The sequence below is a fragment of the Arachis stenosperma genome, chromosome 3 (assembly GCF_014773155.1).
Source record: "Arachis stenosperma cultivar V10309 chromosome 3, arast.V10309.gnm1.PFL2, whole genome shotgun sequence".
NCBI lineage: Eukaryota > Viridiplantae > Streptophyta > Magnoliopsida > Fabales > Fabaceae > Arachis > Arachis stenosperma.
In genome coordinates this window covers 168,050,487-168,077,869 of record NC_080379.1, presented here as the reverse complement: position 1 = coordinate 168,077,869, position 27,383 = coordinate 168,050,487, and the positions used below count along the sequence as shown (strand labels likewise).

The window sequence follows — 27,383 nt, the reverse complement described above, 5'->3', positions numbered from 1 at the left end:
AAGTAATACATGTTAAAACAATTTCATGACTCAATTAAGAATCTACCAGACATAATGAATCCTTAGGGCTTATTTGATCTAACTTTTATTTCTTTCTTTTATTTTTAATACTTTTAAATTTTATAATTTTGTGAAAAATGAAAATTTAAGAGATAATTTGGGATAATAGAAAGGAATTCTTTACTGAAAAGTAAATGTTATAACTAAATTTATATAATGTGCATATTTATTTTTTTATTGTCAAAAAAAATCTTAACTCTTTAACTATAACAAAAACCGAGGTATTTTCTTTTACTATTTTTTTAACGTAAGAATGCAAGGCATTTAACGCTAACGTTTGCATTAAAAAATTGTATCAGTAACAGAAAAAACCATATATAAACTAGAGATTTAAGTGAAAAATTACTGACTCGAAAAATTAACTCAAAAGAGCGAACTACCAAGCAATTATAAAGATTGTAGTCATAAAAACTTAATTAGCCACAGCCATATCCCGAAGCCTAAATACGACGGGACTTGTAATAATTGTTGCACAAACACAAATTGACCGGGGTTTGAGAAAAACCAGAACCTGAGAACCATTTGATGAAATTATGCAAATAACATCGCCAAACTCCACCCAAATAATGTTTCGGGTTCCGTAGTTGTACAACCGCAATTTTGTCACATACAAATTGGGAGAGCTACCTAATGGAAGAAAGTGAAGGCTACATCAATTCAGTGAAGTATTTGACTGCCATAATCAGCATTAAACTTTTCATATTTATGGGCATGCAGGTGAGCAGATGGCCTTGTGTTTTTCAATGCTGCTTCTATATCTTCATACCTGATTGGCCCAACTTTTGGCAACTCTGCAACACAATTAATGCGAATTGCAAATGTCAACATTGAAGGAACAGAACTAGCAGGAGTAACCAGTGCATGTAGATTGTGCAAACTGACATACCTTCTTCCGGTACCACCTCTTGTCTCTGTTCAAGTTGAGACATTAGGCGTCTCAAAGGCTGCATTGCTGTCTCTTTGCAGAGTAACCGGATATCTGACCCTGAATATCCTTCGGTCCGCTCCACTAGCAAATCATAGGGGATCTCTTCCTCATCAGGCTGTGGAGGAAGGAGTTCCTCGAACATGGATCTTCTTGCTTCTGGTTCTGGGAGTGGTACAAGGATCTTTCCAATATTGTCAAAGGAAAACCATTAGAGAGGATAAATTGCATGATCAGACTGCTTAGGAGGTATCATGTGAACATGACTTGGACAAAGATATATTTTCTACCCTAAAAGGAAAGAACAGTCAGTGTGCTGATCAAAAGAAAGGATCTATGAAGTTGGTTACATTCTTGGTAATTCATGCGTGTGCCTCCCAAACATCTTAGGTTAATTTAAAAGAAGCCCAATTTATAGTGAGCTTCATGCATACTGAGCTTGCAAAAATGCAGCTCTACTTGGCTGGCAATGCATCTCCAGATGGAGTAAAATTAATATATTAACCAAGACAGAATATCAATTTGTTTAAAGAATAAAATGTTCAAATTTTGGTAGTGAACAATGAACTATTATATGTTGAAAGGATACTCGCTTCTCAAGACGGCGGAGCATGGCTGCATCCAATTCCCAGGGAAGATTTGTTGCCGCCAAAACAAAAACAAGCTCATCAGTCTTGGCCAAACCGTCCATCTGCAATCTAATGCAAATGATCAATATTTGAGAGAGCACAACAGAATACACGTCACTTCATTGTAAATTGATAAAGGAGCTGTAAGGTGCTGCAAGGGAACTAAAGGAATTGTACGTTGTGTAGTATAAATACAGAACTATAAATACAGTGAGATAATGTGAGTGAAAATTTCAAGAGGTAGTGATCTGGTCGGATCACGGGTTAGTGCAATATTCAGTTTCCTCAATAAGAGTAAAGTATTACCTATCTTTCTTAGTCCGGTAAAATAATGGTCAAATGAATCTCGGTCACACTAGCTAGTTAAAGGGTGAAATGAACAATAAAAAACATATTCAGTAAAATTTCCTCAAACTTAGTCCAGGTAATTGTCCCCACAACATATACAATGTGGATCCACCTCTATATAACAGTCATATTTTGGATGGTAATCACTCTCAACTAGTACATTCTCTTTTTGCTGACCAGATATAGGAGGCAAGAAACAAGTCCAATATATGCAATAACTTCGAATTCTATCATAGTTGATTTTATCCGAGGACAGCTAACATATAAAGTGTTTTCCATACAAATCATGTTATTATCATTAAGCTGGTGATTATGAAATTATATTTAGTTTAAGAAGAAAGCATCACCTGTATGAGTAGTTCAGTTTTTAGTCGTCTACTTGCTTCATGTTCACTGCGTGCTTCACCGCGTTGACTAATGATTGCATCAATTTCATCAAGAAATATGGTTGAGGGGGCATGGTGTCTTGCAAGCTCAAATAACACCTTTATCAACTTCTCGGAATCACCTGCAATCTAGAATAAATTCTGTAAATGTGCATGCCCAGTTGCCCACTGTATTATAAACTAAACAGAGAAGAACAAGGAGCACTTTGAAAGCTCTTTCTCTTTCTTACAAGATAAATGCAATTTAATCCAAACAAAGGAGGAATCTAGGCATTCAAATGAAGCAATGTCATCTAAAATACAAGAATAATTCTAGATCCTCCTAAGGAATTCTCCTAACAGTCCTCATAATTGCCAAACAAGGAAAAATATTTGAATGCTCTGAAAATGTATTTAGTAACTTAAAAAAAAAAGTATGTTTTAAAAAAAAAAAAACATTATGCTTGTTTTAGAAGGATTATTTGGAGGACATTGCAAAGCTCATAAAACAAATATATCCACACTCTTTCTTTCAATCCAAATCATCCCTAATATACCAAGTGGCCGTTTTGATCTCCTGGCACTCTGAATATGATATATGATGTGAGTGCCTGTGTGTACATATTTGGCTAAGTAACAGAGGATGACAGCAGTACCATGTCTTTTCTGAACCAAATAGGATATGAGATTAATTAACAAGATCCAGGCCACTTGTTGCATCATACTATTTCATCAACAATAGTTAGTTGCATCACCTTGTAGAAAAGATTAGTCTATCTTCTTGTTCGGGGAAACAGAATTGCAGTATTATTCTTTGCAACCAAGATATTTAAATCACTTTCTTGAGAAAATGAACACTGCAGACTTATAAGTTTTACAAAAACGAAAATACAAAAGAAAAATAAGTACTTTGGAAACAAGGGGGAAAAAGAGTTATGAGTAACATGCCTCGCCATTTGCTGACAACAGATGATGCTGAAATATTAAAAAATGTAGTCTGGCACTCTGTTGCAACAGCCTTTGCAAGCATTGTCTGCATCATTCAAATTAAAGTTATATAATTTTCAACAATTTAAATAAAACATGGATATCCAGAAAAAGCTGTATTTTTATGTCGAAAGAATTTAGTTTAGTTTGAGAGTAAGATTTTATTTCACTGAAAAACAACAATCTCTTGCAATTTTAGCAGACACTGAGGATCAAATCCCTATACAATTTAGGGGAAATATTAATACAAACCTTTCCTGTCCCTGGTGGGCCAAAAAGGAGAATGCCTTTCCATGGAGATAACAGACCAGTAAAGTACCTAGACAAAAATGAGAAAGATCAGTGTGACTACAAGAAGTTTTCACCTCATATGTCCAGTAAATGGTCTACAACATGCATATTCAAGAGTATTTTAACATGCAATGAGACCAACCGTTATCAAGTTATATGACCAATATTAGGCAAAGTAAGTCTTAAATAGCGAAACCTACTTGGGATACTTAATTGGCATCACAACAGCCTCTTTTAGCAAAAGTTTGGCATTCCCTAACCCCTTGATGCTTTCCCACTTCACATTTGGACTCCCACGAATTATATCCCTGCCAATAGTATGATGTGGAATAATATAGATAAAGATAAAACGAAAGAATCACACATGAAATCTTTGATCCAAGCACAATGTATCGGTTCCATATGACCATCAGTTGTATAAATATTTGTGAAAGATTAGGAGAAAATTTACCTACTTAAGCTCTCTGCTAAAGCACGCATCTCTGCAGATTCAAAAGGTGGAAGCAAAGACTTTTGCCTGAAAATGTTCAGGATAATTAATTATCAGTAGTTTAGAGAATGAAAATTTTTTCAATCTACCATAACATCACAAAAAGTCAGAGCTTAGCAACAATCCAATTAATTTGCTGCTCAATTAATTACGGACAATAACCTACATGTTTGTGATACATAGGATTCCAATAAACTGCTCTAATTAGTGTAGAATACACCAGTGACATCTTTGTTAATAAGATTTAATGTTTCATTTTATACATAACAAAGAAAAACTAGAAAGACTTCACACTACTATCAATTACCCAAGCAATCAACTTCAACCAATAATTCATAAAATAGATTCAAGCATTGAAAATTATGACTTCAACAATTATAAGAGATGCAATTAATATCCAATCATAACACGATTCACGACTCGAGCATGCCAATACCATTCCTTCTTTTTTTCTTTCTACACGATTAATCCATACAGAAAAATAGAAGTGCTGAATTCTTTTGGTAAATAATACAAAGTGATGAGTCAAAAAACCATACGGCCTTTCGTCCCCATGGTTTGGTGAAAAGCCATTTGTCTGCGCAGGATTCTGCCCCTGAAACACACAAAAATGAAGCACGGATGAGTCAAATTTGAAGCATTGATGAATGGTTCACGTGAAAAATCTGATGTATCAGACATAGGAACCTGGCTCTGAAACTGCTCAAAGATTGTCATATCAGATGATCTTTTAGCTTGCAGATTGCCGTTGGATGCATGGTTCAATGAGTTTCCATTACCAACAGCTTTATCAGCAGCCTCACCATTCTCCACCACTTTCTTCCTCCCAAACATCGCATCATAATTCAATTTGAAGTCCTATAATAATAATAAATAAAAAAGACAAGAGAGAGAGAGAGAGATGAAAAATTGTAAAACCCTCGGCACAAATACACTAAATCGACCAGATCAAGATTCAAAAGCACAACCAACGAAAATTCAGACAGTAAATGCCTTCTCAAATAGAAATAAAATTTCCTAGAAATTTTGCAAGCTAGTTAGAACACTAAACGACGGAAAATGGATCCAATCTAGTAGAACAGCTCAACTAGCACGACGAGAAAACGGAAGAAAAAAACAACCGATTAACAAAAACACATCAAACCGATCCTACTTCTACAACTGCATGACAATGCAATTGAAAGCATCGCAACAAATCGTCCAAGTAGGTTGATCGGGGGAAGTGCAGTCGAAGGGTTCGTAGCGCCAAAAACGGAAAAAAGCAGCAAAATAAATTGAGAATTGCGCATGGTTTTAGCGTTGAAGATCTTCTGAGGAAACAAACAAAGAGAGATGGAGAGAGAGACTCAGACCTGGAAGGACCAGCGAGTGGGCATTGGTTCATCGGCCATGTAAGAGAGAGAGAGTTGAAGCAAAAAGCGGTTTCTCTCTCTAGAAGTTCCGTGGCCAGCTACAGCAAGAGTATAGTATGCAAAGCAACAGCTTCTGACTCTGGAAAGAGTGATGAGCGAGGACAACCAACAAAAAATGAAAGGGATACTCTTTCTACCTTCTACTGAGTTGGAGATACTCAGTCACGTGCTGCCACCACGTCTCTACGCTCAAGCTAGTGTGAGAAAGTTAATAAAGCAAGACTTTTGATACTTAAATATTTAAGTTTTTAAAAATTTAAAAATATATTTAAATTTTTTATTTTTTTAAAATAAAAAAATAAAACGTAAATTTATATATAAAAAAAATTTTAAAGTTAAACAAATTAAATTCAAAAATTGATATGTATAGATTTTGAAAAAATCATAAACTTAAATATATTTTTAAATTCTTAGAGTCTTAAATGTTTACAGGTCAAAAAGTCATCAATCGATTTATCTTTTTTTCATAAAGTGAAAAAAAAATAGATTAATTATTCTTAAATTAAGATAATTAAATTTAAATATAATAAATAATAAATAATATTTATTTACTTATTAAATGGTTAAATAAAATAACTGTAATAGAAATTGTAATAGTGATAAAATGATAATAATACTAAGTGATTAGAGAGGCTTAGAGCTACTCTGTGGTCTAAAATAAAACTTGTCTAAATGGCAGTATGTTGCTAAGGTTTGGTATAAATTAATTGGGCCAATATGCCAGAATGGCTTGTCGGTCCTACACATGTTTAATAATCAATTAATTCATTTAATTGATGTATATAATTTAACAAATGAAACATGTGTGAAGAAAAAAAAAAGGGGAAAATAAGGCACTCCAATCCACTCTATATAGGCCAATTCAATGATTCACAGCTTCTAAAATTTATAAGAATTGTGTGACCAAAAATCATATAGTTAATGAAACTCAGCAAGGGGTTGAAATCCACCAACGAAATGCATGAGGAAGAGGGATTGATGGCGCATCAGATTTGATTACCTGGATGACATTGACTCCAACACCGCTGCTGCATCCAATCTCCAAGCGGGGCGGGTTGGTTGACCAGCTACATTTCCCAAATAGGGATTTGTCCCAATACACATTTACAATTGATGAACCAATTGAATCTTTCAACTTTTATTTTTATCAGTTAAATAGTTCGTCTTATTTTTTAAATTTTGGAAAATTCATGTTTCTTGTTTGTTTCGAGATAATCCCCCGTCCATTATAATCGTTAATTCTTCATTACTTAAATTAATTCGTAGTAAATCTAAGTTTTATTTAAGATTTATTATTGACTAATAAATTAGTTTCGACTAATTCAAATTGAACACATAAGACTTAAGAATTCTGTTTATTATTTAGCAATCTTAATATTCGAATTTAGACGTAGCATATTAAAAAACACATAATTTGTTACTTCAATTTTTTTTTTTAGTCAATAAATTAGATAATTTCCAATCTTAAATACCCCAATAAATTAGACAACCCATAATCCTATATATACATTTCACCCACACATTCCTCACAGATTTTCTCACAAGTGATTTTAACATAAGTTGGCTTTTTTATTAACCCAAGTTGGTTTACTTGCTTTTTTTTTTGTCTTGTTGGTTTACTTGCTTGATTTCTAGATATGGGGCTCTTTGTCATGGGTTTAACCGTCCAAGAAAAGAAAACAGGTTTCGATTGGCCTTAAAGTCCTTTATAGCCCAAATTAAGAGGAGACAACGACACTGACCAAAAAATGCAAAAGTACATTTAGCTCAGTCCACCTGTGTATAAACATAAACTATGATGAGAAAAGAAACTGGAGCCATATCTCATAAAATGAAAAAGAAAATGGTGCAACCACAAAGAATGGTCAGTAGGTCCGTTAATTTAATCATGGAATAGTTTGCCCAGGTTGTAAGGATTCAGTCGCTAATTCTTGCGTGATTAGCCATAACTATGAACCGAAGATTTGAGCGACAAAAGAGGATTGAGTCATATTATATACCGAATAATTTTATAACCAATTTGTAATTGTTTAGCTTGATTTTTGGTTTACTTTTGACACAACAGGCCGATAAATTTATATTCAATATCTCAATTTGAAAAAGTAGATACAACTCCTCTAAAAAAATGAGCTCAACTCAAAATTTATTAATTGTAATAATATCGAGAATAACTTTGCAAACAATAAAATTATATAAATATAAATGAATCAAAACTTCCTAACAAAATGTTATACCAAAAAAACTTGAAGAATGCTATTAAAATATTTCACTCCATTTATCCACTAAAATTCTAATCTCTCATTTTCTGTCTTTCTCTCATTTTACTGCAGTCGTTTCACTCTCCATTCTCTGTCGTGCGTTACCAATGCACCTCACTACCACCGTCACTGTTTGAAGAAGCAACGCACTGCACTGCTGCGCTGCTGCATCTTCTCCTATATGTCGTGCCATCCCTGTGCTCTCTGCAATCGACGCTGCTGCTACTGCTCTTTCTTCTTCTCTGCATCCCCCTGTACTCTCGATGTTGCTGTTGCACCTCTCCCATGCATCGCGCCGCTCATGTTCTCTCTGCAAACGACGCTGTCGCTGCGTGCCTTTTTCTCCCCCTCACGATATTGCATTATCGTCGAGCCAAAGGCCTTGTTTTGCCGCTTCTCCAACGCTGCATCTCTGTCCTTGCTTCCACACCGTTGTATCGTGTCTTCGCCACTTCCATCACGTGCTGCTTTGCTTCGTTCACCCAAATGGTATGACCCAAATAAACATCCACATTTTTGTGAAAATAACCATCTGTATACATAGTAAAATGAATATCCTACGGACATGTGCATGCAGAATCAAACAAATCAAGTAAAATACCAATGATATACCCAAATAAACATCCACTTTACAATGAAAAAGAACCATCCGCATATATAGTAAAATGAACATCTGACTTAGTTGATAAAAAACAATTAACGAGACAGCTGACAGCAGTTGTGGGGGCACCGGGTCGTAGTTCAGCCCCAGCAGTGGCACAAGATTACGAGAGAGTTATTGTGGCAAAAAAAAAGAATTCAAAATTATTATTAAACCTAATTAATTCAAATTTTGATTTTTGAAATTAAAATTAACTTTTTTTACTCTATCATTTACGTTGTACAGAAAATACATATTATTATTTTTTATATTTTTTTAATAATGAACAAATATTAAATAAGACAAATTTTAACTATTTTTTATTAATTTTTTTTATTATCAAATATTTTGGCGATTATAAATACTTCCGCTAGTATCTGTAATAATTATCCATTCACAATGACAATTACATTACTTTTATTTTTAAATCACACTCTCTTCTCTATCTCTTCTCTCTAGAACTGAGTTCAGCTCTTGCTACACATTCTACAACTTAGACTTTGATACTTCTAAAACAAGAAAAGAAATTTAATTTTGGAGTAAATTTTAATTTCTAACATTTCAAATAAACTCTAAACTTAGAAGAATATGAATCCTACTACTATGCATGTCATCTTAGAATCAGAAATGATCAACAAATCGAAAAATATGACCCTACTACATACTATGCATGTCATCTTAGAAATTGAGAACAAAATTATTCGAAAGCATACAATGACGCATTATATTGGCTTTATGCCATTGTCTAATAGTTGTTAACTTGTTATTATTTGCACATAGTCCAGTTTTTTCGTACGGACGTAACGGATGGGAAGTTCAATGAATTTGGCGAGCAAAATGTAGATAGCAGCATATGTTTATTTTCAAATAAAGATGAACTCACTTTAATTATTATGATGGAAATGAAAAAAAAAATGGTCTTTGTTTGTTGGTTCTCAATAAACAATATGGGATGCACACGTGTATTTGTGGCTTCGATTCTAATAGTATTAAGCCACAGTTTGGATAAACAGCTTAATTAAGTTTCTTTTAAAATAATAACTTAAATAATAAATGGTTATATTAAAAATAGCTTATAAATAAGTTATTTTGTATTTGAATTTTTAGTTCTAAAAGTGCTTATTTTATAAAAATGTGATAAAAAATAATAGTATTATAAGAGAAGTCATTTTTTTCAATTTCTCTATAAACTCTTAAATAGCTTCTTAAAAAACTATAATTTCGTTTTAAAAATTGCACCTGACATTAATACTACTATTTTTTATAAGTCAAAATTCAAAAAAAAAAAATATTTTTAAAACTTTTCAAAGGCACACTAAGTATGATCGCATGTGCATAACTGCATAAGGTACGTCAAATTTGGACCCTTGAAAGCAAAAACTCATCAAATGCATTACATTACATGCATGCATGTGTATGTCTTTGAAGAGAACAAACAAACAAAAAGAAAAAATCACCGACCATTATTGTACTTATTGATGAACTTAATAGACATGGCGCCCACAAGTTTGTGTGTAAATTGTACTGTAGCTGAAAAACTAAAATTTTAAATTATAATTACAACCATTCATGATATTGTGATATAAGTTGCATTAGTATTCCCGGTACGAAAATTAACTTGGGTTGGTCAAGTGGTCAATTCACTTGTTTGTTTAAATAAATATCGAGAGTTCGAATTTTGCCTTGTGCATGCAGCAATTCATTGACCAGCGACAGATTCTTAAATAGAGCTCAGATTCGCAATGAATTAATTCTTAACCTGTCGGGTTGGGGGATGTACAAACATCTTTAGTAACAAAAAAAATTAATTAAAAAAGTGAATTAGTAAACTAACTATTAGATCAATCCAACTTGATTAAATAGTCAACCAATTTGATTTATTATTTCAATCCATGATCAAAATCCAAAGTGAACTTACCAAAATATTTCTATAAATTGATTGAGATTGATTATTGATTTAATTTTGATATTTATAGTTGTATTTATTGTATATATTTATATTTTTTTATATTTTATATTATAATAAAAAAATTATATATTTATGTATAAATACATATATTATTTAATTTTTAATATATATTTTTTATATTTTAATATATATTATATATGAATAGTTAATTTTAAGAGTTTCTACATGTATACTTGACTTATAATTTTTTTTTCTCTAAATATAAGGTAAGTTACTAAAATAAATTATTTATCTTTTAATATTATTAGAATATAACATCTATACATTGAAAACGTAAATGCATTCTTCCTATTTCTATAGAAACCACCATAGAAATACTATAAATTATGATTTAGACGTAAACTGTCGAAGGGTGTAGCGGTTTATATTAGATTGTGTGTGAGAAGAAATCGCTATACCCTTCTAGCAGTTTCTAATAGAATATATACTTAAAAGGTATAAATTGCAGTACTCTATAGCGATTTATATTTGTCTATATATCCCCTATAAAATGATAATGTCATTTGTTAACATAAAAACTCATAACCGTTTTTAGATTCATCGAATTTAATTTCTTCCATCTATACTGACGTTGAATTCTATTTAAAATTTTTTTTCTATTGTCTGAGTCATATGGCTGACTATCTTCTAAATTAAAGTTAAGTTCTTATAATATGAAATTCATACAAGAAATTGCAAAATAAAATTTTGTTTGAGTGCTACAAGTTCAATTTGTCTTTTAAAATTTACAATATAAAATTTATATTAGAATACGATAAAAAATTTTGACAAGAATTATTCTCATTTTCAAAAGGTACAATGTATTAAGAAAAGAAAATTAGAGGTTAAAGTTCTTAATATTATGTGACTTATTGTGATGATGCATTAAGTACACATGGACAAGTGGTTGAAGTCGTTATATATTTTGGTGTTGTTTGTATAGACTGTATCATGCTTTTTTTGCTGAATTTAATACAATAATATATACTACTTATGAAAACTTATATTATTTTTATACCACTTTCGTTTACATCATGTTGTAATGAATTTAGAATGATACACTAAAAGGGATGAATATTGTAACACCATCACTACCAAAATGTCATGCTTCTGGCTGCGCCACTCTGATAGCAAGAAGTATTACAAATACTTTATATACTAAATATTAAAATAGGAGCCTGTGACTCAATACCGTATCGCTGGTTTTTTTGAAAACCAGAAATGAATACTCTATCTTAAGAAAAATACAAACAGACATATATTCATATATAAAACTCCTTACACAATATCTCATAATATAATATACATATATTAAGTTGATTAACTCATGATAGTCGGAATGATATACATACAACACATAATTCTTTATTTTATATCTTTATAAATTTCATTTTAGATAAATAAAAAAGATTTTTATTTTACATGAATATAAGTTTAACATATCATCGTTTAGGCTAACTAGTATAGTGTCAAAACTCAAAAATATGTGTAGAGTGTAGATTTAATCTAAATTGTACTTAAATACTTGCCAAACTCACAAATTTAAATTTCAAACAAGGCACACCAATCAGATGTTGTATTTAATGTATAGATGTTATATTTTGATAATATTAAAAGACAAACAATTTATTTTAATAATTTGTCCCCAAATATATGTTTACATTCTTAATTTTAATTTAAAAAAATTGAAAAGGGACCGAAGCTAATATATTTGAGCTTGATTGCAACTTGGTGAGCTTATTAACGCCCAATCCAACAAAATAATAATACTATGAAAAAATATAGTAAGTTAATGGAGTATTTATACAATATGTATAATAGAAGTATATGGATGTTTAATTCAATAAAATATCAGATGTTTATTATCTCTGGTACTTAGATAGTTATTCTGGATAATATAAGTGTATTGTGTTTGAGAAATTAGTAGTATTTTATTCTGGAAGTTCATTTTTTAACTCATATTGGACCAAATAAATAGCTCATTATACATATTGTATAAATACTACATTGACTCCCTAGCAGAATTCAAATATTATATATGTTTGATGGAGTAAATTTTTATAGTGATTCTTAAGATTCACAATATTTATTGTTTGAGTTTTTTAAATTTAAAATTTATTATACTAGTATTTGAGATTCAACTTCAAACACTATATTAGTTGCTTGACTCTTTTTTATTGTTTTTCGAAATGTTACATCGAGTTATCTCTAATTTATCATACTAGGTATAAAGTTAAATAATGTGATTTTATTTTGGTGCTTAAACAAGTAAAAAAAAAAAACAATATCGATCATTTAAAAAAGAAAAAAAGTTAATACGATTTATACATTATATAATTTTTTTATTATTTTTGTTTTTGTCTTATTTAAACGTCAAACAAAACAACATTATTTAACTATATGTCTAACCTATCAAATTAAGTCAGAATCAACTCATTGTTTTATTTATTGACGTAACATTAAAAAAGATTTAAAAATTGATATACTGTCCGAATTTAAAAAACTAGTATAATAATTTTTGAATTTAAAAGACTAAAATATTAAAAATCGTAAATCAAAAACACTATTTTGAAAATTTATTCTCTCCGCCGTTATATTTAATTTCATATTATTGTGGGATGAGATTATTATTTCTCAAAGAGGCTGAGCCTATTATCAGCAAGCTTTGACTTGTAAGCAGCATTCTTGTATTCCAACCATGTGAATTCCTTGTAAATTCTCTCTTCATCTTTCGACATGAGTGATTTCAATGGTGCTATCTTTTCACTTAATGCTGCTCCTCCAAAATATATCATTGACATTCTTGACTTCTTTGACTCTGCCAATACCCTGTGCTTTACACTTTTAAATCTTCTATTGGTCATTACCTTCACGTATGCAAAACCAAGTCAGATAAAATTAAATAAAAAATAAAATATACTTTTTATTTTTAATGTTTGTGATTTTTTTAAAAATATTTTTAATATTTAATTTTATTCATTTTTTTATTTTCGATCAATTTTATCTTTAATATTTTTTATTTGTGTCAAAATAATTTTAAAATTTTTTAATTTTGTCTTTAATATTTTACATAGAATTAATATCTAAAAATAATTTTAACATAAATAAAAAACATTAAAAACAAAATTAAATGCAATAAAACATTAAAAATATTTTTAAAAAAATTATAAACGTTAAAAATAAAAATATATTTTATTCTTTAAAAAAATTTGGAGGAAAATAATAAAAGACCAACTAGTAGAATGAATCAAATATTGGAATGTCATTTTCTTAACAATGCAATATAATAGTAAGCATATATGACTTTTTTTTTTCGACACATAGGTACACACACCCCTAAAACAAGGACATCAGTCGCTGGCAGATTATGAGGAACAAGATTGAGACATGATTCCTGTTCTTCCCTTGAGAATGTAGGGTATTATTTGGTCAAAAATGATATCTATATTCTTTTTTTATGAGATTACAATCACTTATTTTTCTTTGATATTGAATGTGATGTGGAGTCTATATATAATGGTGCTGGCTACTGGCTAACGTGCCTTTAGCATGGTACTTAATTTGTTAAAAAAATTTAAATTGTTAATATTTAATGAATTCTAAACATTTAATTTTTTATTTTAAAAAATAAGTTAGATAAATTAAGAACCAAAATAAAAAGTACTATAGAATTGGACATATATAATATAAGATAAAATATTATTTTAGTTTTTAGTATTTTAGTTAAATTTTAATTTTGATTTTAATGTTTAAAACATTATATTTTTGTTTTAAATATGTTATTTAGTTATGTTTTTTGTTTTTCGGTCAACTTTTTTTTCAAAAAATATTATTTTTTCTATTACAGTTTTTGGTGCTACTTGAAGGAAATCATAATGGAATAGTAATTTTGGAAAAAAAAAACTTTAATTTTGACTTAAGTAACTAAAATAAGTCAAAATAAGATATTTGAAATAAAATAAGATGTTTCAAATATAAAAAATAAAATAAGGATTTAATTCAAAGGTTCGGAATTAAAACAATAATGAAGGGATGGGTAGGTACCTGCAAGGAGTCACCAACATTGATGAAAAAGGAAGTAGGATCGGGTGGTACAGAAACCCAACTGCCATCGTTGAGACATATCTGAAGCCCTGATTCGCTGTTCGATCGAAGCACTGATATTATCTGTGGGTCTGTGTGCTCCCCAAACCCAATCAACATATTCCCATCCGCCGCCACCGCCGGATAGTGGTTCAACCTAAAGCACGAATCACTCCTCTCGTCCCCAACCACCCTACTCAGCGCATTCCTCTCCCCTATCCCCAGTCCCTCCGCCATTACCTCCAGCACCTCGCAGCACATCTTCTTCATCGCCACCATGTACTCTTCCAACGCGCATCTGAATTTATTTTAGAAAAAGTATAGGTAAACAATAAAAATATTAAATAATCTAAACAATAGATATATTGGATGTTCATTTTATTAGTATATGAATAATTATTTTAATATTAAAATTTAGAGGGTTAATTTAAAAGTGTGGTGTGTTTTAATTTAATTGATAGTTGTTCATATTGTTCAATAAAATCATTGTCTTCTTAGCATTTTCCTTTATTTTATTATAAAAAATATGGAATACTTCATGAAATTATATAATATAAATGATTGTATATCTATCTAACCTGAAGAGTACGGGTAACTGGTGGAGAATGAGGAGGGAGTTAGGGGAGAGGACATCGGGGTTGGTGTTGAGGAGGAGGTACTCGACCCGGCCGACGTCCCCGTTGGAGCCAATTCGGCTGCTGCCGTAGCCGAAAGGGTCGTGAGGCGGCGCAGCCATGTGTTTGAGAGACTGCGGCTGGCTGAAGAAGTTAAGGGCATGGTTTTCGAGGTTGGAGATGAGGTGGAATGAAACGCCATGGTTGATGAGCTTGAAGAAGCCATAGTCCTGGCAGGCCTTGACCATTATTGTCTTGGCCTCCGGGTGGGAGAGGTCAACCTCAGGGGTGCCGGAAAAGATGGTTGGAGGAGTAGTTTTGCATGGCTTGATGGGGAGAAAGCGGTTTAATTCGCTTGTGTGGGACACAACCTTAACAACCATGGTCTTCTTTCTTGGATTCTCGCTCACTATTACTTGTTCAATTCCTTGCAATACTTGAGGAGAATCAATGACAATTTATACTCTCTTCTCTTAAAAAATTTACGTGCAGTTGACTTCACGTGTCATATCTAAAAGTAGTTAGATAATTTAATTGATTTGATAAATTTTCATTTAACAGCTCTCAATTATTAACTTCATGTAAAGTCGACTCTATTTAAATTTTCACATTCTTTTTATATAAAGTTGTATCACAAGAAATCAAAAACCATCCGAATTTATTTTCTTTTTATTTGTATTTTTAATTATTAATTTAATTTTTTTAGTATAATAACTTAATAATATATTTTTAATTTATATTTTTAAATATTAATAATTAATTAATAACTAAAAATTATAAATTCTACTCATTCTCTCGTAAGTTGGCTAATTTTTTTTATATTGGTTAAATATATGTGTAATACATTGTTATTAGAAGATTAGGTGTTTTTTTTTATATGGTGTTTTATTTAAATTGAACGGTCCAATTTGTTTAAAGAAAAAAATAAACTACAAATCGAAAGGTCTGATTTGTTTGAAAAAAAATACAAATCGCAGGACCCGTTTTGTATTTTTTTTTTAAATAAAAATCGGACGGTCCGATTTTAAAATTAAATTTTTTTATTTTCGAAATCATATATCGGACCGTCCGATTTGTGATTGTTTAGAAAAAAAATAAAACAAATATTTATAACTCACATAACAAAATTAAACACTTCTTTTTTCACATTATTGGGAGATACACTCTTTTCTCTCCCACACGAAAAACAAGAAATGCTAGTAAGTCTCTTATATTATTATATCAGTAGAGCCGTACGAACTTTTTGAACCTTTTTTAGTGTTATTTCTGTGCCTCTCGCATTAGTCAACTCATCAATATGGATCAAATGTTAATAGTATTTGCAATAATGATACAAAAATAAAAGAACTTTATTTGTTATTTTAATTCTATTATTAGTCATGCGTGAAACTTTTGTTCAATTTCCACATATGTTTTCTTATTAGCTATGTAATGTGAGTCAAAGAAAAGGTTTTGGCCCAGGTCAATTTTCCGAAGGGTTAAGGCAATACATTTTCTCTCTAAGATGTTCAATCAAGCATGTAGCTATGAGAAAGTATACAAATAACGTTTTTTTTTTAAACGACATAAATAATAAGTTAAAAAAAAAGTTAATTTTAATTTTAGAATTTAAATTTTAAATTAATTAAATTTAATCATAAGTCTGAGATATAATTCATTATTTACAATCTCTCATATCTATCTAATAGAATTGTGAACAATAGACCACAAAAGGTAAAAAAGAAAGGATTATATTAGTTAATCAATAATTTTCTTGAACAATGTGAATAACCACTAATAAAATAAAAATACACTACACCTTCAAATTATTTACCTAAATTTTAATATTAGAATAATCATCTATACACCTAGTAAAATAAACATCCGATATATCTATTATTCACATTATTTAATATTTTCATTATTTACCTGTACTTTTCTAAAAGAAAAAGCAATCTACCCCTAATTACTCTTTTAAAAATTTTATTTTTACTTTTTACACTTTAACCCTTTTTTATTTCACTGTTTACGTTGTTTAACATGATCATTATTCCTCTATACTTTCTCCTCACTTATTTTTGTGGTTGGGTTAAACTCATTTAATTTTAACTCTAGTAAATTTTTTTTAAGAGACAGCTGTGTTAACTAAAAGAGGGTAATAATTAACAAACATGAATTTTGATGTGAGATAGTTCCGAGCCAATTTGTAGTAGACTTAGAAAAAAAAAAAGTAAATTATTAGGGTCACTATCCTAAATCTTTATGGGTGATATTGTTGTCTAAGATTTCATGTGACTACCCTGACGGAAGGTTGCTATCACAAGGAAGCACCAATAACATGCGGATTCAATGACAACCTTTTGGGCATATACTGGGCAAGAATGCATAGAGTTGGGAGGGGCCATTCAAATTATAGAGCTTCTCAACAAATAAAAGCATCTACCCTTACCCTAACAGATTATATCAGGCCATGAGTATCACTTACAATGAAAAATCTTCACTGATATTTAATTATGGGTAAATGCTTATCAGAAAGACAAAAATTTTTTTTTTCAGAACTTGTCTTATTTAATATGCATTAATTATCGTAACATTTAAGTTTTGACTGTTTTTGACTAATTTTTTTATTAAATATTTTTGATATTTTATTTTGTTTCTAATTTTTTTTTGTGAGATACAGTACATTTTAATCATTTTTAAACTTTAGTCAAACTCCCACCCATTAAAGAAAATTGGCAAGAAGGAAGGAAAAGTAGCTAGGAAAAGAATTTTTAGTCGTGTAACTATTTGGAGGTGACACGTGACAGGGTTACTTGATATGTTAGCGACAATCTTTTATTATCTGGTAGTAGGAGTCAATCTATCATTTTTTTTAATGGGTGAGACCAGATTGAAGTTTAAGAATGATTAAGATGCGTTATGTCTTACGGGGCGAAAAGAGTATTTACCCTTTAATTATTTATGTAACGTTAGATATTGATATCAACCTGTATACTAAAATCAGCTATCAAAATTAGTTACTAATATAAAATACATATTAAAAATAAATTAAATAATCCATATATTTATCCATAAATATATAATAATTGATTTTAATTACTAATTTTAGTATATAAATATTAGTTTTGTATTGATATTTAACGAATATCTAATTTAATTTCTTTCTATTTTTAATGATAAAACATTCATTCATTATTTGCTTTTTAAAAATATCGATATTTTTCAAGACACGTTGTTTAAGCGACCAGAAAATTTATACTATTTTCAAAAATATATATTATTTAAAACCAAGTGAACTTAATAACTCAATTTCAGAAACTAAATTAAAAATAAAAAAAAAGTTGTCAGCATAAGAAAGGTTAGGAATATATAGCCATAAATTATATACATAGGAAATGAATGAGTAATTGTATGTATGTGTATAGAAGTGGAGTAATGTGATGTAGACACATACATCCTTTATTAAGTGCACGTTTCTATCACAAAATCCATTATGAGTAAAACTAAGTGCTCTCTTTTGAACTTAACATTCATGCACTTCGATAGTTAGTGTCCCGTGAGATATACATGCTTGATTATAACTGATATGGAAAGTCATGTAAGAAAATAAGTAATAATGTAGCTTCATTCATAAATAATGATAAAGTTTTGAAAGATCCATTTCTGCTTTGCTTTCACACTTTGACTCCTGCTTTCCATTCGTTTTCATATGTTGTTTACATTATTTCCTTCTTTTTTTTTTTAGAAACATTCCTACGGGTAAAAAGCTAAGTAATCACAACTTTTGTGTCTAGCTAGATACAGCAATTTTATTCAATAAATATAATCTAACAAAAAGAAAATACCGAAGAAGTAAAAAGTGACTTGTATGTCATTAATAATAAAACCAGAACTAGTGTTTAATTTGTACATTAGAGAGCTTATTATAATAAATGGATTTCTAGTATATATGTTCAATTATGACTTTTAAATTTTGATATATCATAATAAATTAAGTTGAGGGATTATATATAGATATATTTACATCAAAACTAAGTCATGGTAAATGTATCAATAATGTGCCATTTCAATTATTAGGGTTTAGGGTGTAGTTTATACAAAGAAACATGTCTTGATTATGTTATTCTCATCATATTGCTTGACTGATCTAGTTAATATAATATGATTTTTGAAAGGTAATCTGTTTGCGAATTGAAGTATTATAAATGAGAATTTAGATTTATAAAGTGAAGAAGTTGATAAAATGGTAAAGTGAAGAATTAGTTATTATTGATTTTGTAACTTTTATAAAATATATGTTTTATTATTTTAAGGATTTTGTTAGGTAGATAATGATTTTTGTGAACAATGTGAATAATGGCTCTAAAATTGACCTAATAAAGTAAAAATACATTACACCTCTAAATTACCTACCTAAATCTTAATATTAGGATAACCATCCGAACACCTAGTAAATTGAACATCTGATATATCTATTGTTTACATTGTTTAATATTTTTATTGTCTACATATAATTAATTTCTCACTTTACTACTTTACTATTTTTTTTTTCATTTTAAAAGATTCTAATCCTATAAATGAAAAGAATGAAATAGAATAATAAGTAAATAATTAATATCTTTTTCAATAATATTAGGAAGATAAAAAATAGTCAGAATTTATTTTATTTAGCATTTATTAATTGCTGCAATAATTAATAAAAATTAAATAAAATAATATCTGATTGATTTTGATTAATTTTTTTTATTACTAAACATTTTCGATCCGTATCTTTTTATTCAAGTAAAGTTGTTCCAAGTAAAATCAAACCATATATTTAATATATGTTGGTCACATAACTTTAATTAAGTAAAAGATTGTATTTTGGCTAATAGCTAGTAGTTATAACTTTTTCATTGAGGGGTAAATTATTAATCCAACATCATAACCAAAGTCATTACGAGAAAATAAAGAAGTGCGTGCATAGCTAATAGCCATGGGAGTTGCCTAGGATCTGATCTTGATAAGAACGCTTAGCTTGTTCAAAAATAATCATGGACAGATCGGAGTACAATATAATGATGACTTAAATATGGCTATGGCAATACCAACGAAATATTTGGCATGCTCCCTAGAAATATGCTTCAACATGAAATCTAAGGTAATAATTAATAAAAATGACCATGGATCTAACTTCCCCAAAAACATTAACAAAAATATATTAAACAACTTAAGTAGCAAAAGTCTCTTTTTTTTGAATACGTAGCATAATTATTCTTGACTTATATGTTTGAATTTGTTTGATTTTTTGTATAAGTCTTTTTTTTTTATTAATTTACCTTATACTATTAGATCAAATTCTTGAATTTTTAAATACAGAGATCTGATACCATGTCATAAAACTACTTAAAATTCATTTAGAAAGTAGCAAAAACTATTTTTCTTTTTTTATATTTGGATTATAAAAAGTTACATTAAACATGTTTAATACCACTCTTGAGAAATGTTTTTAACTTCTTAAAAAATTAATGAAAAGCTTTTGAAGAAATAAAAAAATGACTTTTTCTTTTTCAGAAGTTATTTCATCATTCCTATTAAAAAAATTGACTTTAAAATAAAAGAGAATATTGTGCTACTTTTATTCTTGGCTCGGTGAAATAATTTTTTCTGTTTCTGCTAAAAATATTAGCACTCCACCACTATTTTCATGTAATGTTCTATCTGCTAGAAGTATGAGCCTTTCACCACCATTTTCACGCAATATTTACTGACCCTCCACCACTATTTTCACACACGCAATATTCCATCTACGAACCACCTGCTGCATATATATGTTCCTTTTAGAATTTTTTTTTTATCATTCTACCACTTTATTTTTATTATTAAATTTGTATTTAATATTATGTGTGACATAAAATCTCAGTGATTAAATTATGTAAAATCAATATTCAATATTAAAAGATATTTGTTATCATCGTTATTTTAATATCTATTCTCTTTGTGTAAAAAAATTGTATTTTTTGAGTCATTTATTCAAACGTTACAACTTTAAAATAAGTATTTCTATAACTAAAAATCCAAACACAAAATAACTTATTTATAATATGCTATTAATAAAATTCCTTATATTTTAAACTCATTTCTCAAAATACTTATTTAAGAAATTTATTTAAATTAAATCTTATTCTAAAAATTTAAGTCGATAAAAAAAACAACATTAATGATTATATCTCTAACATATTTTTTTATATGTATACAGTATTTTGAAAATATTTGGCATGGCCATTGAGACACTAATGACACTATGATTGGTTGACAAACATGTTTCAATAATCAATATCTTGGGATATATATAGTTGCAAACAAAATTACTGAAATAACTACAAATTTTTGTGATGTCTTTAAAGTAGTGTGCCGCATATGATCGGTCCTCGTCTCCTGTCATGCATTATACTTCTGCACGCATATGATATTTTTCTTTTTAATTTATATCATCATTATTTGTTAACAAGCATATACACCATAAACTTCTCAAGAACATGCATATCAGCATATGTACTTATTGAAAATTTTTAAATGTTTTTGAAGCACTGACATTTCAATAATTTTAATCGTTAATTTTAATTAATATATATTATATTTTTTATTATAATTGAGATCCACAAGGCTAAAATTATTGGATCATTGATGTATTACGAACATGTGAAATTCTTCCCTTATTATAAGTTTTTTTTTTTAAGAGCCAATGAAGATTCGAAAACAAAGACAAGTGCAGTTGCATAAAATTGGGTCCATTATTTTTGCCAGCACCCCCATTATTATTCCACACCCACAATCCCATGACAGTTACGTACCAAAGTATACCTAGCTGCTAGTACTGTCCCGCAACAAGCATGATTATTGCTTACAATAAACAAAAAAATATAATTATAACTCAATATTTTATAAAATCAAATTCGACTATATATACAAAATAACTATTTTTTATCATATAAACATACATTTAATTAATTTTGTTGTTCATAATCTAGCTAGATAGATTTTCCCTTCTTCTTTTTGGGAGGTTTAATTGAAATAAGAAAGCAAAACTTGCATTGCTTTTCGAGTGATGAATCTTGATATATAATACTAGTATATAGAAAAAGTCTAGTAGCCAGCAGTTTTATTGAATTTTGGTCAGCATGTAACTAGTAGAGACAGGTGAGCCATTGAATGAAATCTCACACTAACCTCACACCATCAAATCATCATTGATAACTAGTTGATGACTAACAATCACAAAAATTACTGGCCCCTATTATTGCTCCTAGTATATATAACTAGGGAGAAAATAATAATGAATGTTCCAATTTGCAATGCACAACTAACACTACTACGTGTTGAAACTAGAAAGGATTCACATATTTGGTCCCCTACCCAATGCAATATATATGATGCAGTGCACGAACTTCATTATGATCATGTGCTTTAAACAACTGCTTTTGCTTTTGCTAGAATAATGTCAACTAAAAATATATTTTTTTAAAGATAGAAAGATTCGAATCTGCAATCTTTAGATTAATATAAAAAAATTATGTCATTTAAGTTATAATTTATAACTTGTTAGTAAAAAATTATTCTTTCTTCTATATATTTTTTTAATTATATTAATTTTAGAGATTATATATGTTATAGAGAAATAGTTAAGAATAGCTAGAAAAATAACATGCAGAGAACTCAACTAAGAGGTTGGATTAGATAGAGTTCAATAGCTAGAAAAAAAAACGAAATTTTGAGGAAATTAACTATTAAAATGAAATTTAAATATATATAGGTTGAAGATAGATAAATTCAAATAAAACACATATATAACAGTTTGATGCACAAGTTGGGCGAGCGTGTCGTATCCAAGGAGGCTCAACTTTAAAAATTGTTTAAACAAAGTCTTAATTTTTTGGAAAAGTATATAAGAAGACAATGAAAATAATGAACAACGTAAATAATAGAATAAAAAAGAAAATTAAAATTAATTAATTTAATTAATTTTTAATTATTTTAGATTTTAAATTAAAAAAAAATAAGAATTTGCAAATGTGCAGACTTGCAGTTATACCTAATATTATGCTAACTTCTTTCTTCTAAGGTGTAGTATATTTTTTTTATTTTATTGGACTAATTTTAGAACTTTTTATTCACGTTGTTTACAAAAATCATTATCTACCTAATAAAATTCTAATTTTTTTTTAAAGAAATTAATTCAATAATTTGGTCTCTTCCTTCTCCTACTCTTTTTTGGTTAAAAAATTGTATTTCGGCCAGGGTAATTCTTGAAAAAAAAATATTTATGAAATTCTCTACAATATATAATAAATATAGACACATTATATCTAGATTAACTTTTATGATCATCATAAAAGAGTTTAATTTAAATATAATTTATCTATATTTATTATTATAAAAAATTTTATTAATATTTTTTTAGAAATTAATATGTTTGAAATATAAATTTTTAAAAATTTATTTGTCAATTACTCAAAAATTATTTTGAAATTGATTTTTCTTATATACTTTTATATATCAGGAACAAAAAAACAAGGGACGTTAAATTTTAAATGATGAGTTTTATGTGTAGTTTTTTACACATCAAAATTATTTATTTAAGTGTTTACCATATTTTTATTTCCCAAAACAAAATACCATTATAAAAAAGGAAAATATGATACACAATACAAGCAATGAGTAGACACTAAAAAAATGTTATATATATATATATACTCGATACAAATTAAAATTCTTTCTTCTTCACTTTTTGATAAATTTATGTGTGTGGGGGAAGGGTGGGTTATATATATATATATATATATGGGATATTTGCTATGATGTTATTTTTATTATGTTTCAATTTTGACGATGATTTAGAATAGGGGTTACAGAAAGGAATTTGATCGTCTAATCGCTAGATTTGATTTGTATCCGAATTTGAATTTTGCAATCCACAAGTATATAAGATAGGAAACATTTAAAGTGCACTGGGAGTACCGGTGTTCCAGTTGTTTTAACCGTTGATCTGAATTATAAAAAATATATATAATATATATTAATTGAAATCAACTGTTAAAACAACTGGTACACCAGTACTCCCCGGTGCATTTAAAATGTTTCCTATAGGATATTGTATAATATCATATTCGCATATTGATATGATAAATCCAACTTAAAAAAATAAAAATAAAAAATATATTATTCATTATATTGTCTCCTTTTTTATGTTATCTATAAAATACGGATACTTCGTTGAATTGTCGTGTCCGTGTATCAGACACATTTCAAATATGATATTTACTGACATTTGTTCGACACGCGTGTTTGCTGTGTCCAACTGTACTGTACGTGTCTTAATAAAAAATAAAAAATTTCTTTAGACACGTTTGGACACACTTAAATACCATTATGTGTAAGCGTGTCCAATCTTATTTTTAACATATATTCTTAAAATGAATTTAGATCTAGTATATATTTATTATTTATTAAAACAAAAAATATTTTAAATACTTGATATAATTAAAATAAGACATTAAAAATAATTTAAGAAATTAATTTATATTTTAATATCAATAAAATATGAAAATATAATTACGATTTATTCAAAAAATACTTTATATTTTATATGTATACATATTCTCGTATCTTATAAGATTTTAAAATTCGCGTGTCAACATATCCCGTGTCGTACCAGTGTCCATGCATCATAAATTATACATAAACTCATAATTAATTAATGTTGTCAAAGTATACTCGCTGAGATTTTAATTAACCATCTGTCTTGTTTGAAAAATTAAATATATAGATCCCACAATGGTTAAGATATTTAAAATTATTTTCTAACAACAATATCTTAAATTAAATTCGTGCCTCATTGTTCGTGTTTGAATAATTCTTGACAAAGTTTTTGACCTTGAAAAAAATTTTCTGATTATTAACTCCACCCACTGCATCTAGGTGAGTAAGTTGACCCACTTATTGGAACAAATATGCATGATTATTTTCTGCTATAACAATTTTCATCACATACATGCATGTAACATATAATAGGACAACTTAACATAATATCTAATTTAGGACAACATTATATTAATAATAGCAAACTATAATATGTCTTATATATTTTCCAAGGTTCAACAATAATGGGAAAACAACATTAACATTAACTTTAATCAGCACAAATTTTATTATTGCCTACAAATTCCTTTAGAAAAACCCTACACCGCCATAACCATCATTGTTAAATGGATTATTGTTGTTGTTGTATGGAAAACCAATAAAGTCTCCGGCGTTATTATTGTTATAATTTGAAGTGTAAGGATGATTTCCACCGCCGTCGTCGTAGCCGCCGTGGCTTCCCCAGCACCATTCCAATTACCAACATGGTAGAAAAATTGACTATTATAGCACCATTCCAATTACCAACATGGTAGAAAAATTGACTATTATATCCTTGTTGGTGTTGGTCTGATGAAGGATATACTGAACAGGGGCATTATGGTCATCAAAGGCTAGGTTGGAGAAAATACTCACACTTGCATTAGTAGGGTATGGTTCAATAATTTCAGCGTTAACTTGAATCATGGTTTGATCTACTTAAAAAACAATTAAAACAAGTCACATTGAAGAATTTAACATTTATTATTAATAAGACAAAATTGATCAACAACATTATTAACTTTGCTTAATAATAAAATTTATGAAATTTGTCTTAGATATGAATTTATTTATTTTTTTACCTTTATTTAACAATTAATTTTACTTAATTGTAGAAACTGCAAATGTAGAATTTTTTATAGAGAGATAAAATTTTGATATTTTAATGATATTAAATATATAAAAATTTACTTTGTAAAAACGTTCTACAGTCAAATCCTTTAACATTTTAAAATTCCAAAAGAAATAACTACTCATGCTTTAACTTCTTCAAAAGTCAAAATTTTAGTAGAATTTAAGTGATTTCTACCTATGTAATATAATCCACATCTATTATTTCGTATCTAAGAAAGTTTTTATGTAAATGAAATATGAAGATTTTGGTAAAAAGATAATTCATGTTATCAATATCCAAAATTTGAAATTTTTGCACAAAACATGAGACCTTTAGCTATACGATTCATATATCTATGTCCAATTAATTTTTTCAAAATGATAGTTAGTTGACACCAAAAACAAACGATTCAAAAATATTTCGAAGCTAATGCAATACTAATTAAGATGATCAAAGAGATCTTACCACCGTGATATATGATGTAGAAGTCACATTTTCAGCTGTAGTTGTATCCGCAATTGTAACCTGATTTGAATCAATTCTGAATGAAATTTGGTTTCTCAAGAAGATCTGGAGACCTAAAAGAGCTTCTTCTATTTCTTTATTTTTTTCATAACTTTGAGAAATAGAATCCCACCAATTAGTGATGCTGCTATCATTTTTAATTGTCTTTAAAATCTTAGAAAGAGTTTTAGCTTTTTTTTTTAACATTCAATCGATCCACAAGTGAATCGTTCTTTTTAATAAGATTTTGCATATCAAGAAATTGATTACTGCTTTAGTGAAATTGTTGTTCATTTGAAAGAGCTATTTTCATAGTTTTTAATAAAGAATGGCCATAATAATAAGGTTTTCCACTTGAAGAATACATTATCAAATCAATATTAGTATTACATAAAGCTCTTATTTCATTTGCTTTTTTCATAATACCCTCTTTTCTCTTTGAAAAAGTAATTTGGCAATATCTGTTTTCCTCAATCTTCTTTATCTCTATCTTTTGTTTCCCTTTGTTTTTCTTAATCTTTTCACCATCACTCTTCATTTTTTAAGCAAGAGATTAGTAGTACCTTAATGTATGTTATGTGAGTAGTAAGGAATGTATTGTAATAGTGAAGATTAATGTGTATTGTTACACTTATATAGATTAATAAAATCCGAAAATATTTTATTCATGTTTAATTTCATCTTTTGTATTATTTGTTTATTTCAAAAATATTTTAACCTTTTTAATAAAAGCTATACACACAGATATCAGAACGAATATATAATAATAAAATAAAATATTAAAAATTTTATAATACAAAATTTAAGTGATAAACAATTTTTAATAGAATATATCTGTTACGGTGGGTATCCGGAGATTAGTGGACGGGACTGTATTTGGCCGGCCCAATCGTTTGTGGGTGGTAGCTTCCGAGCAGGTTTGCACGCTGGAACCTCCTTCCGACTTGTGTACGTGAGTGAATGGGGGTGGTACCTGCAAAGACACTCCGATGCCTAAGTTAGCAAGGGTGTGAGCAGGTTTAGAATGTATTGGGCTTAGAGATACCTGAGGGGTGTCAGTGTATTTATAGTGGTGAGCC

The 27,383-nt window shown here is 28.8% G+C and overlaps 2 protein-coding genes across 2 annotated transcripts; both read right to left on the bottom strand.

Annotated features, from left to right (window-relative positions):
• Window positions 1–435: 435 nt before the first annotated feature.
• LOC130965928 (uncharacterized) lies at window positions 436–5,682 on the bottom strand. The gene is made up of 11 exons (XM_057890684.1): window positions 5,448–5,682; window positions 4,783–4,953; window positions 4,635–4,690; window positions 4,057–4,122; window positions 3,806–3,913; window positions 3,567–3,633; window positions 3,276–3,360; window positions 2,310–2,470; window positions 1,575–1,676; window positions 947–1,169; window positions 436–851 (listed from the first exon to the last, which is right to left on the bottom strand). The coding sequence occupies exons 1-11, from the start codon at window positions 5,484–5,486 to the stop codon at window positions 718–720; spliced, it is 1,212 nt and encodes a 403-aa protein (XP_057746667.1). The 5' UTR covers window positions 5,487–5,682; the 3' UTR covers window positions 436–717.
• A 7,260-nt stretch (window positions 5,683–12,942) lies between these two features.
• LOC130970555 (gibberellin 2-beta-dioxygenase-like) lies at window positions 12,943–15,455 on the bottom strand. Its single transcript, XM_057896669.1, has 3 exons — window positions 15,015–15,455; window positions 14,398–14,734; window positions 12,943–13,220 (listed from the first exon to the last, which is right to left on the bottom strand). The coding sequence occupies exons 1-3, from the start codon at window positions 15,431–15,433 to the stop codon at window positions 12,981–12,983; spliced, it is 996 nt and encodes a 331-aa protein (XP_057752652.1). The 5' UTR covers window positions 15,434–15,455; the 3' UTR covers window positions 12,943–12,980.
• Window positions 15,456–27,383: the final 11,928 nt, after the last annotated feature.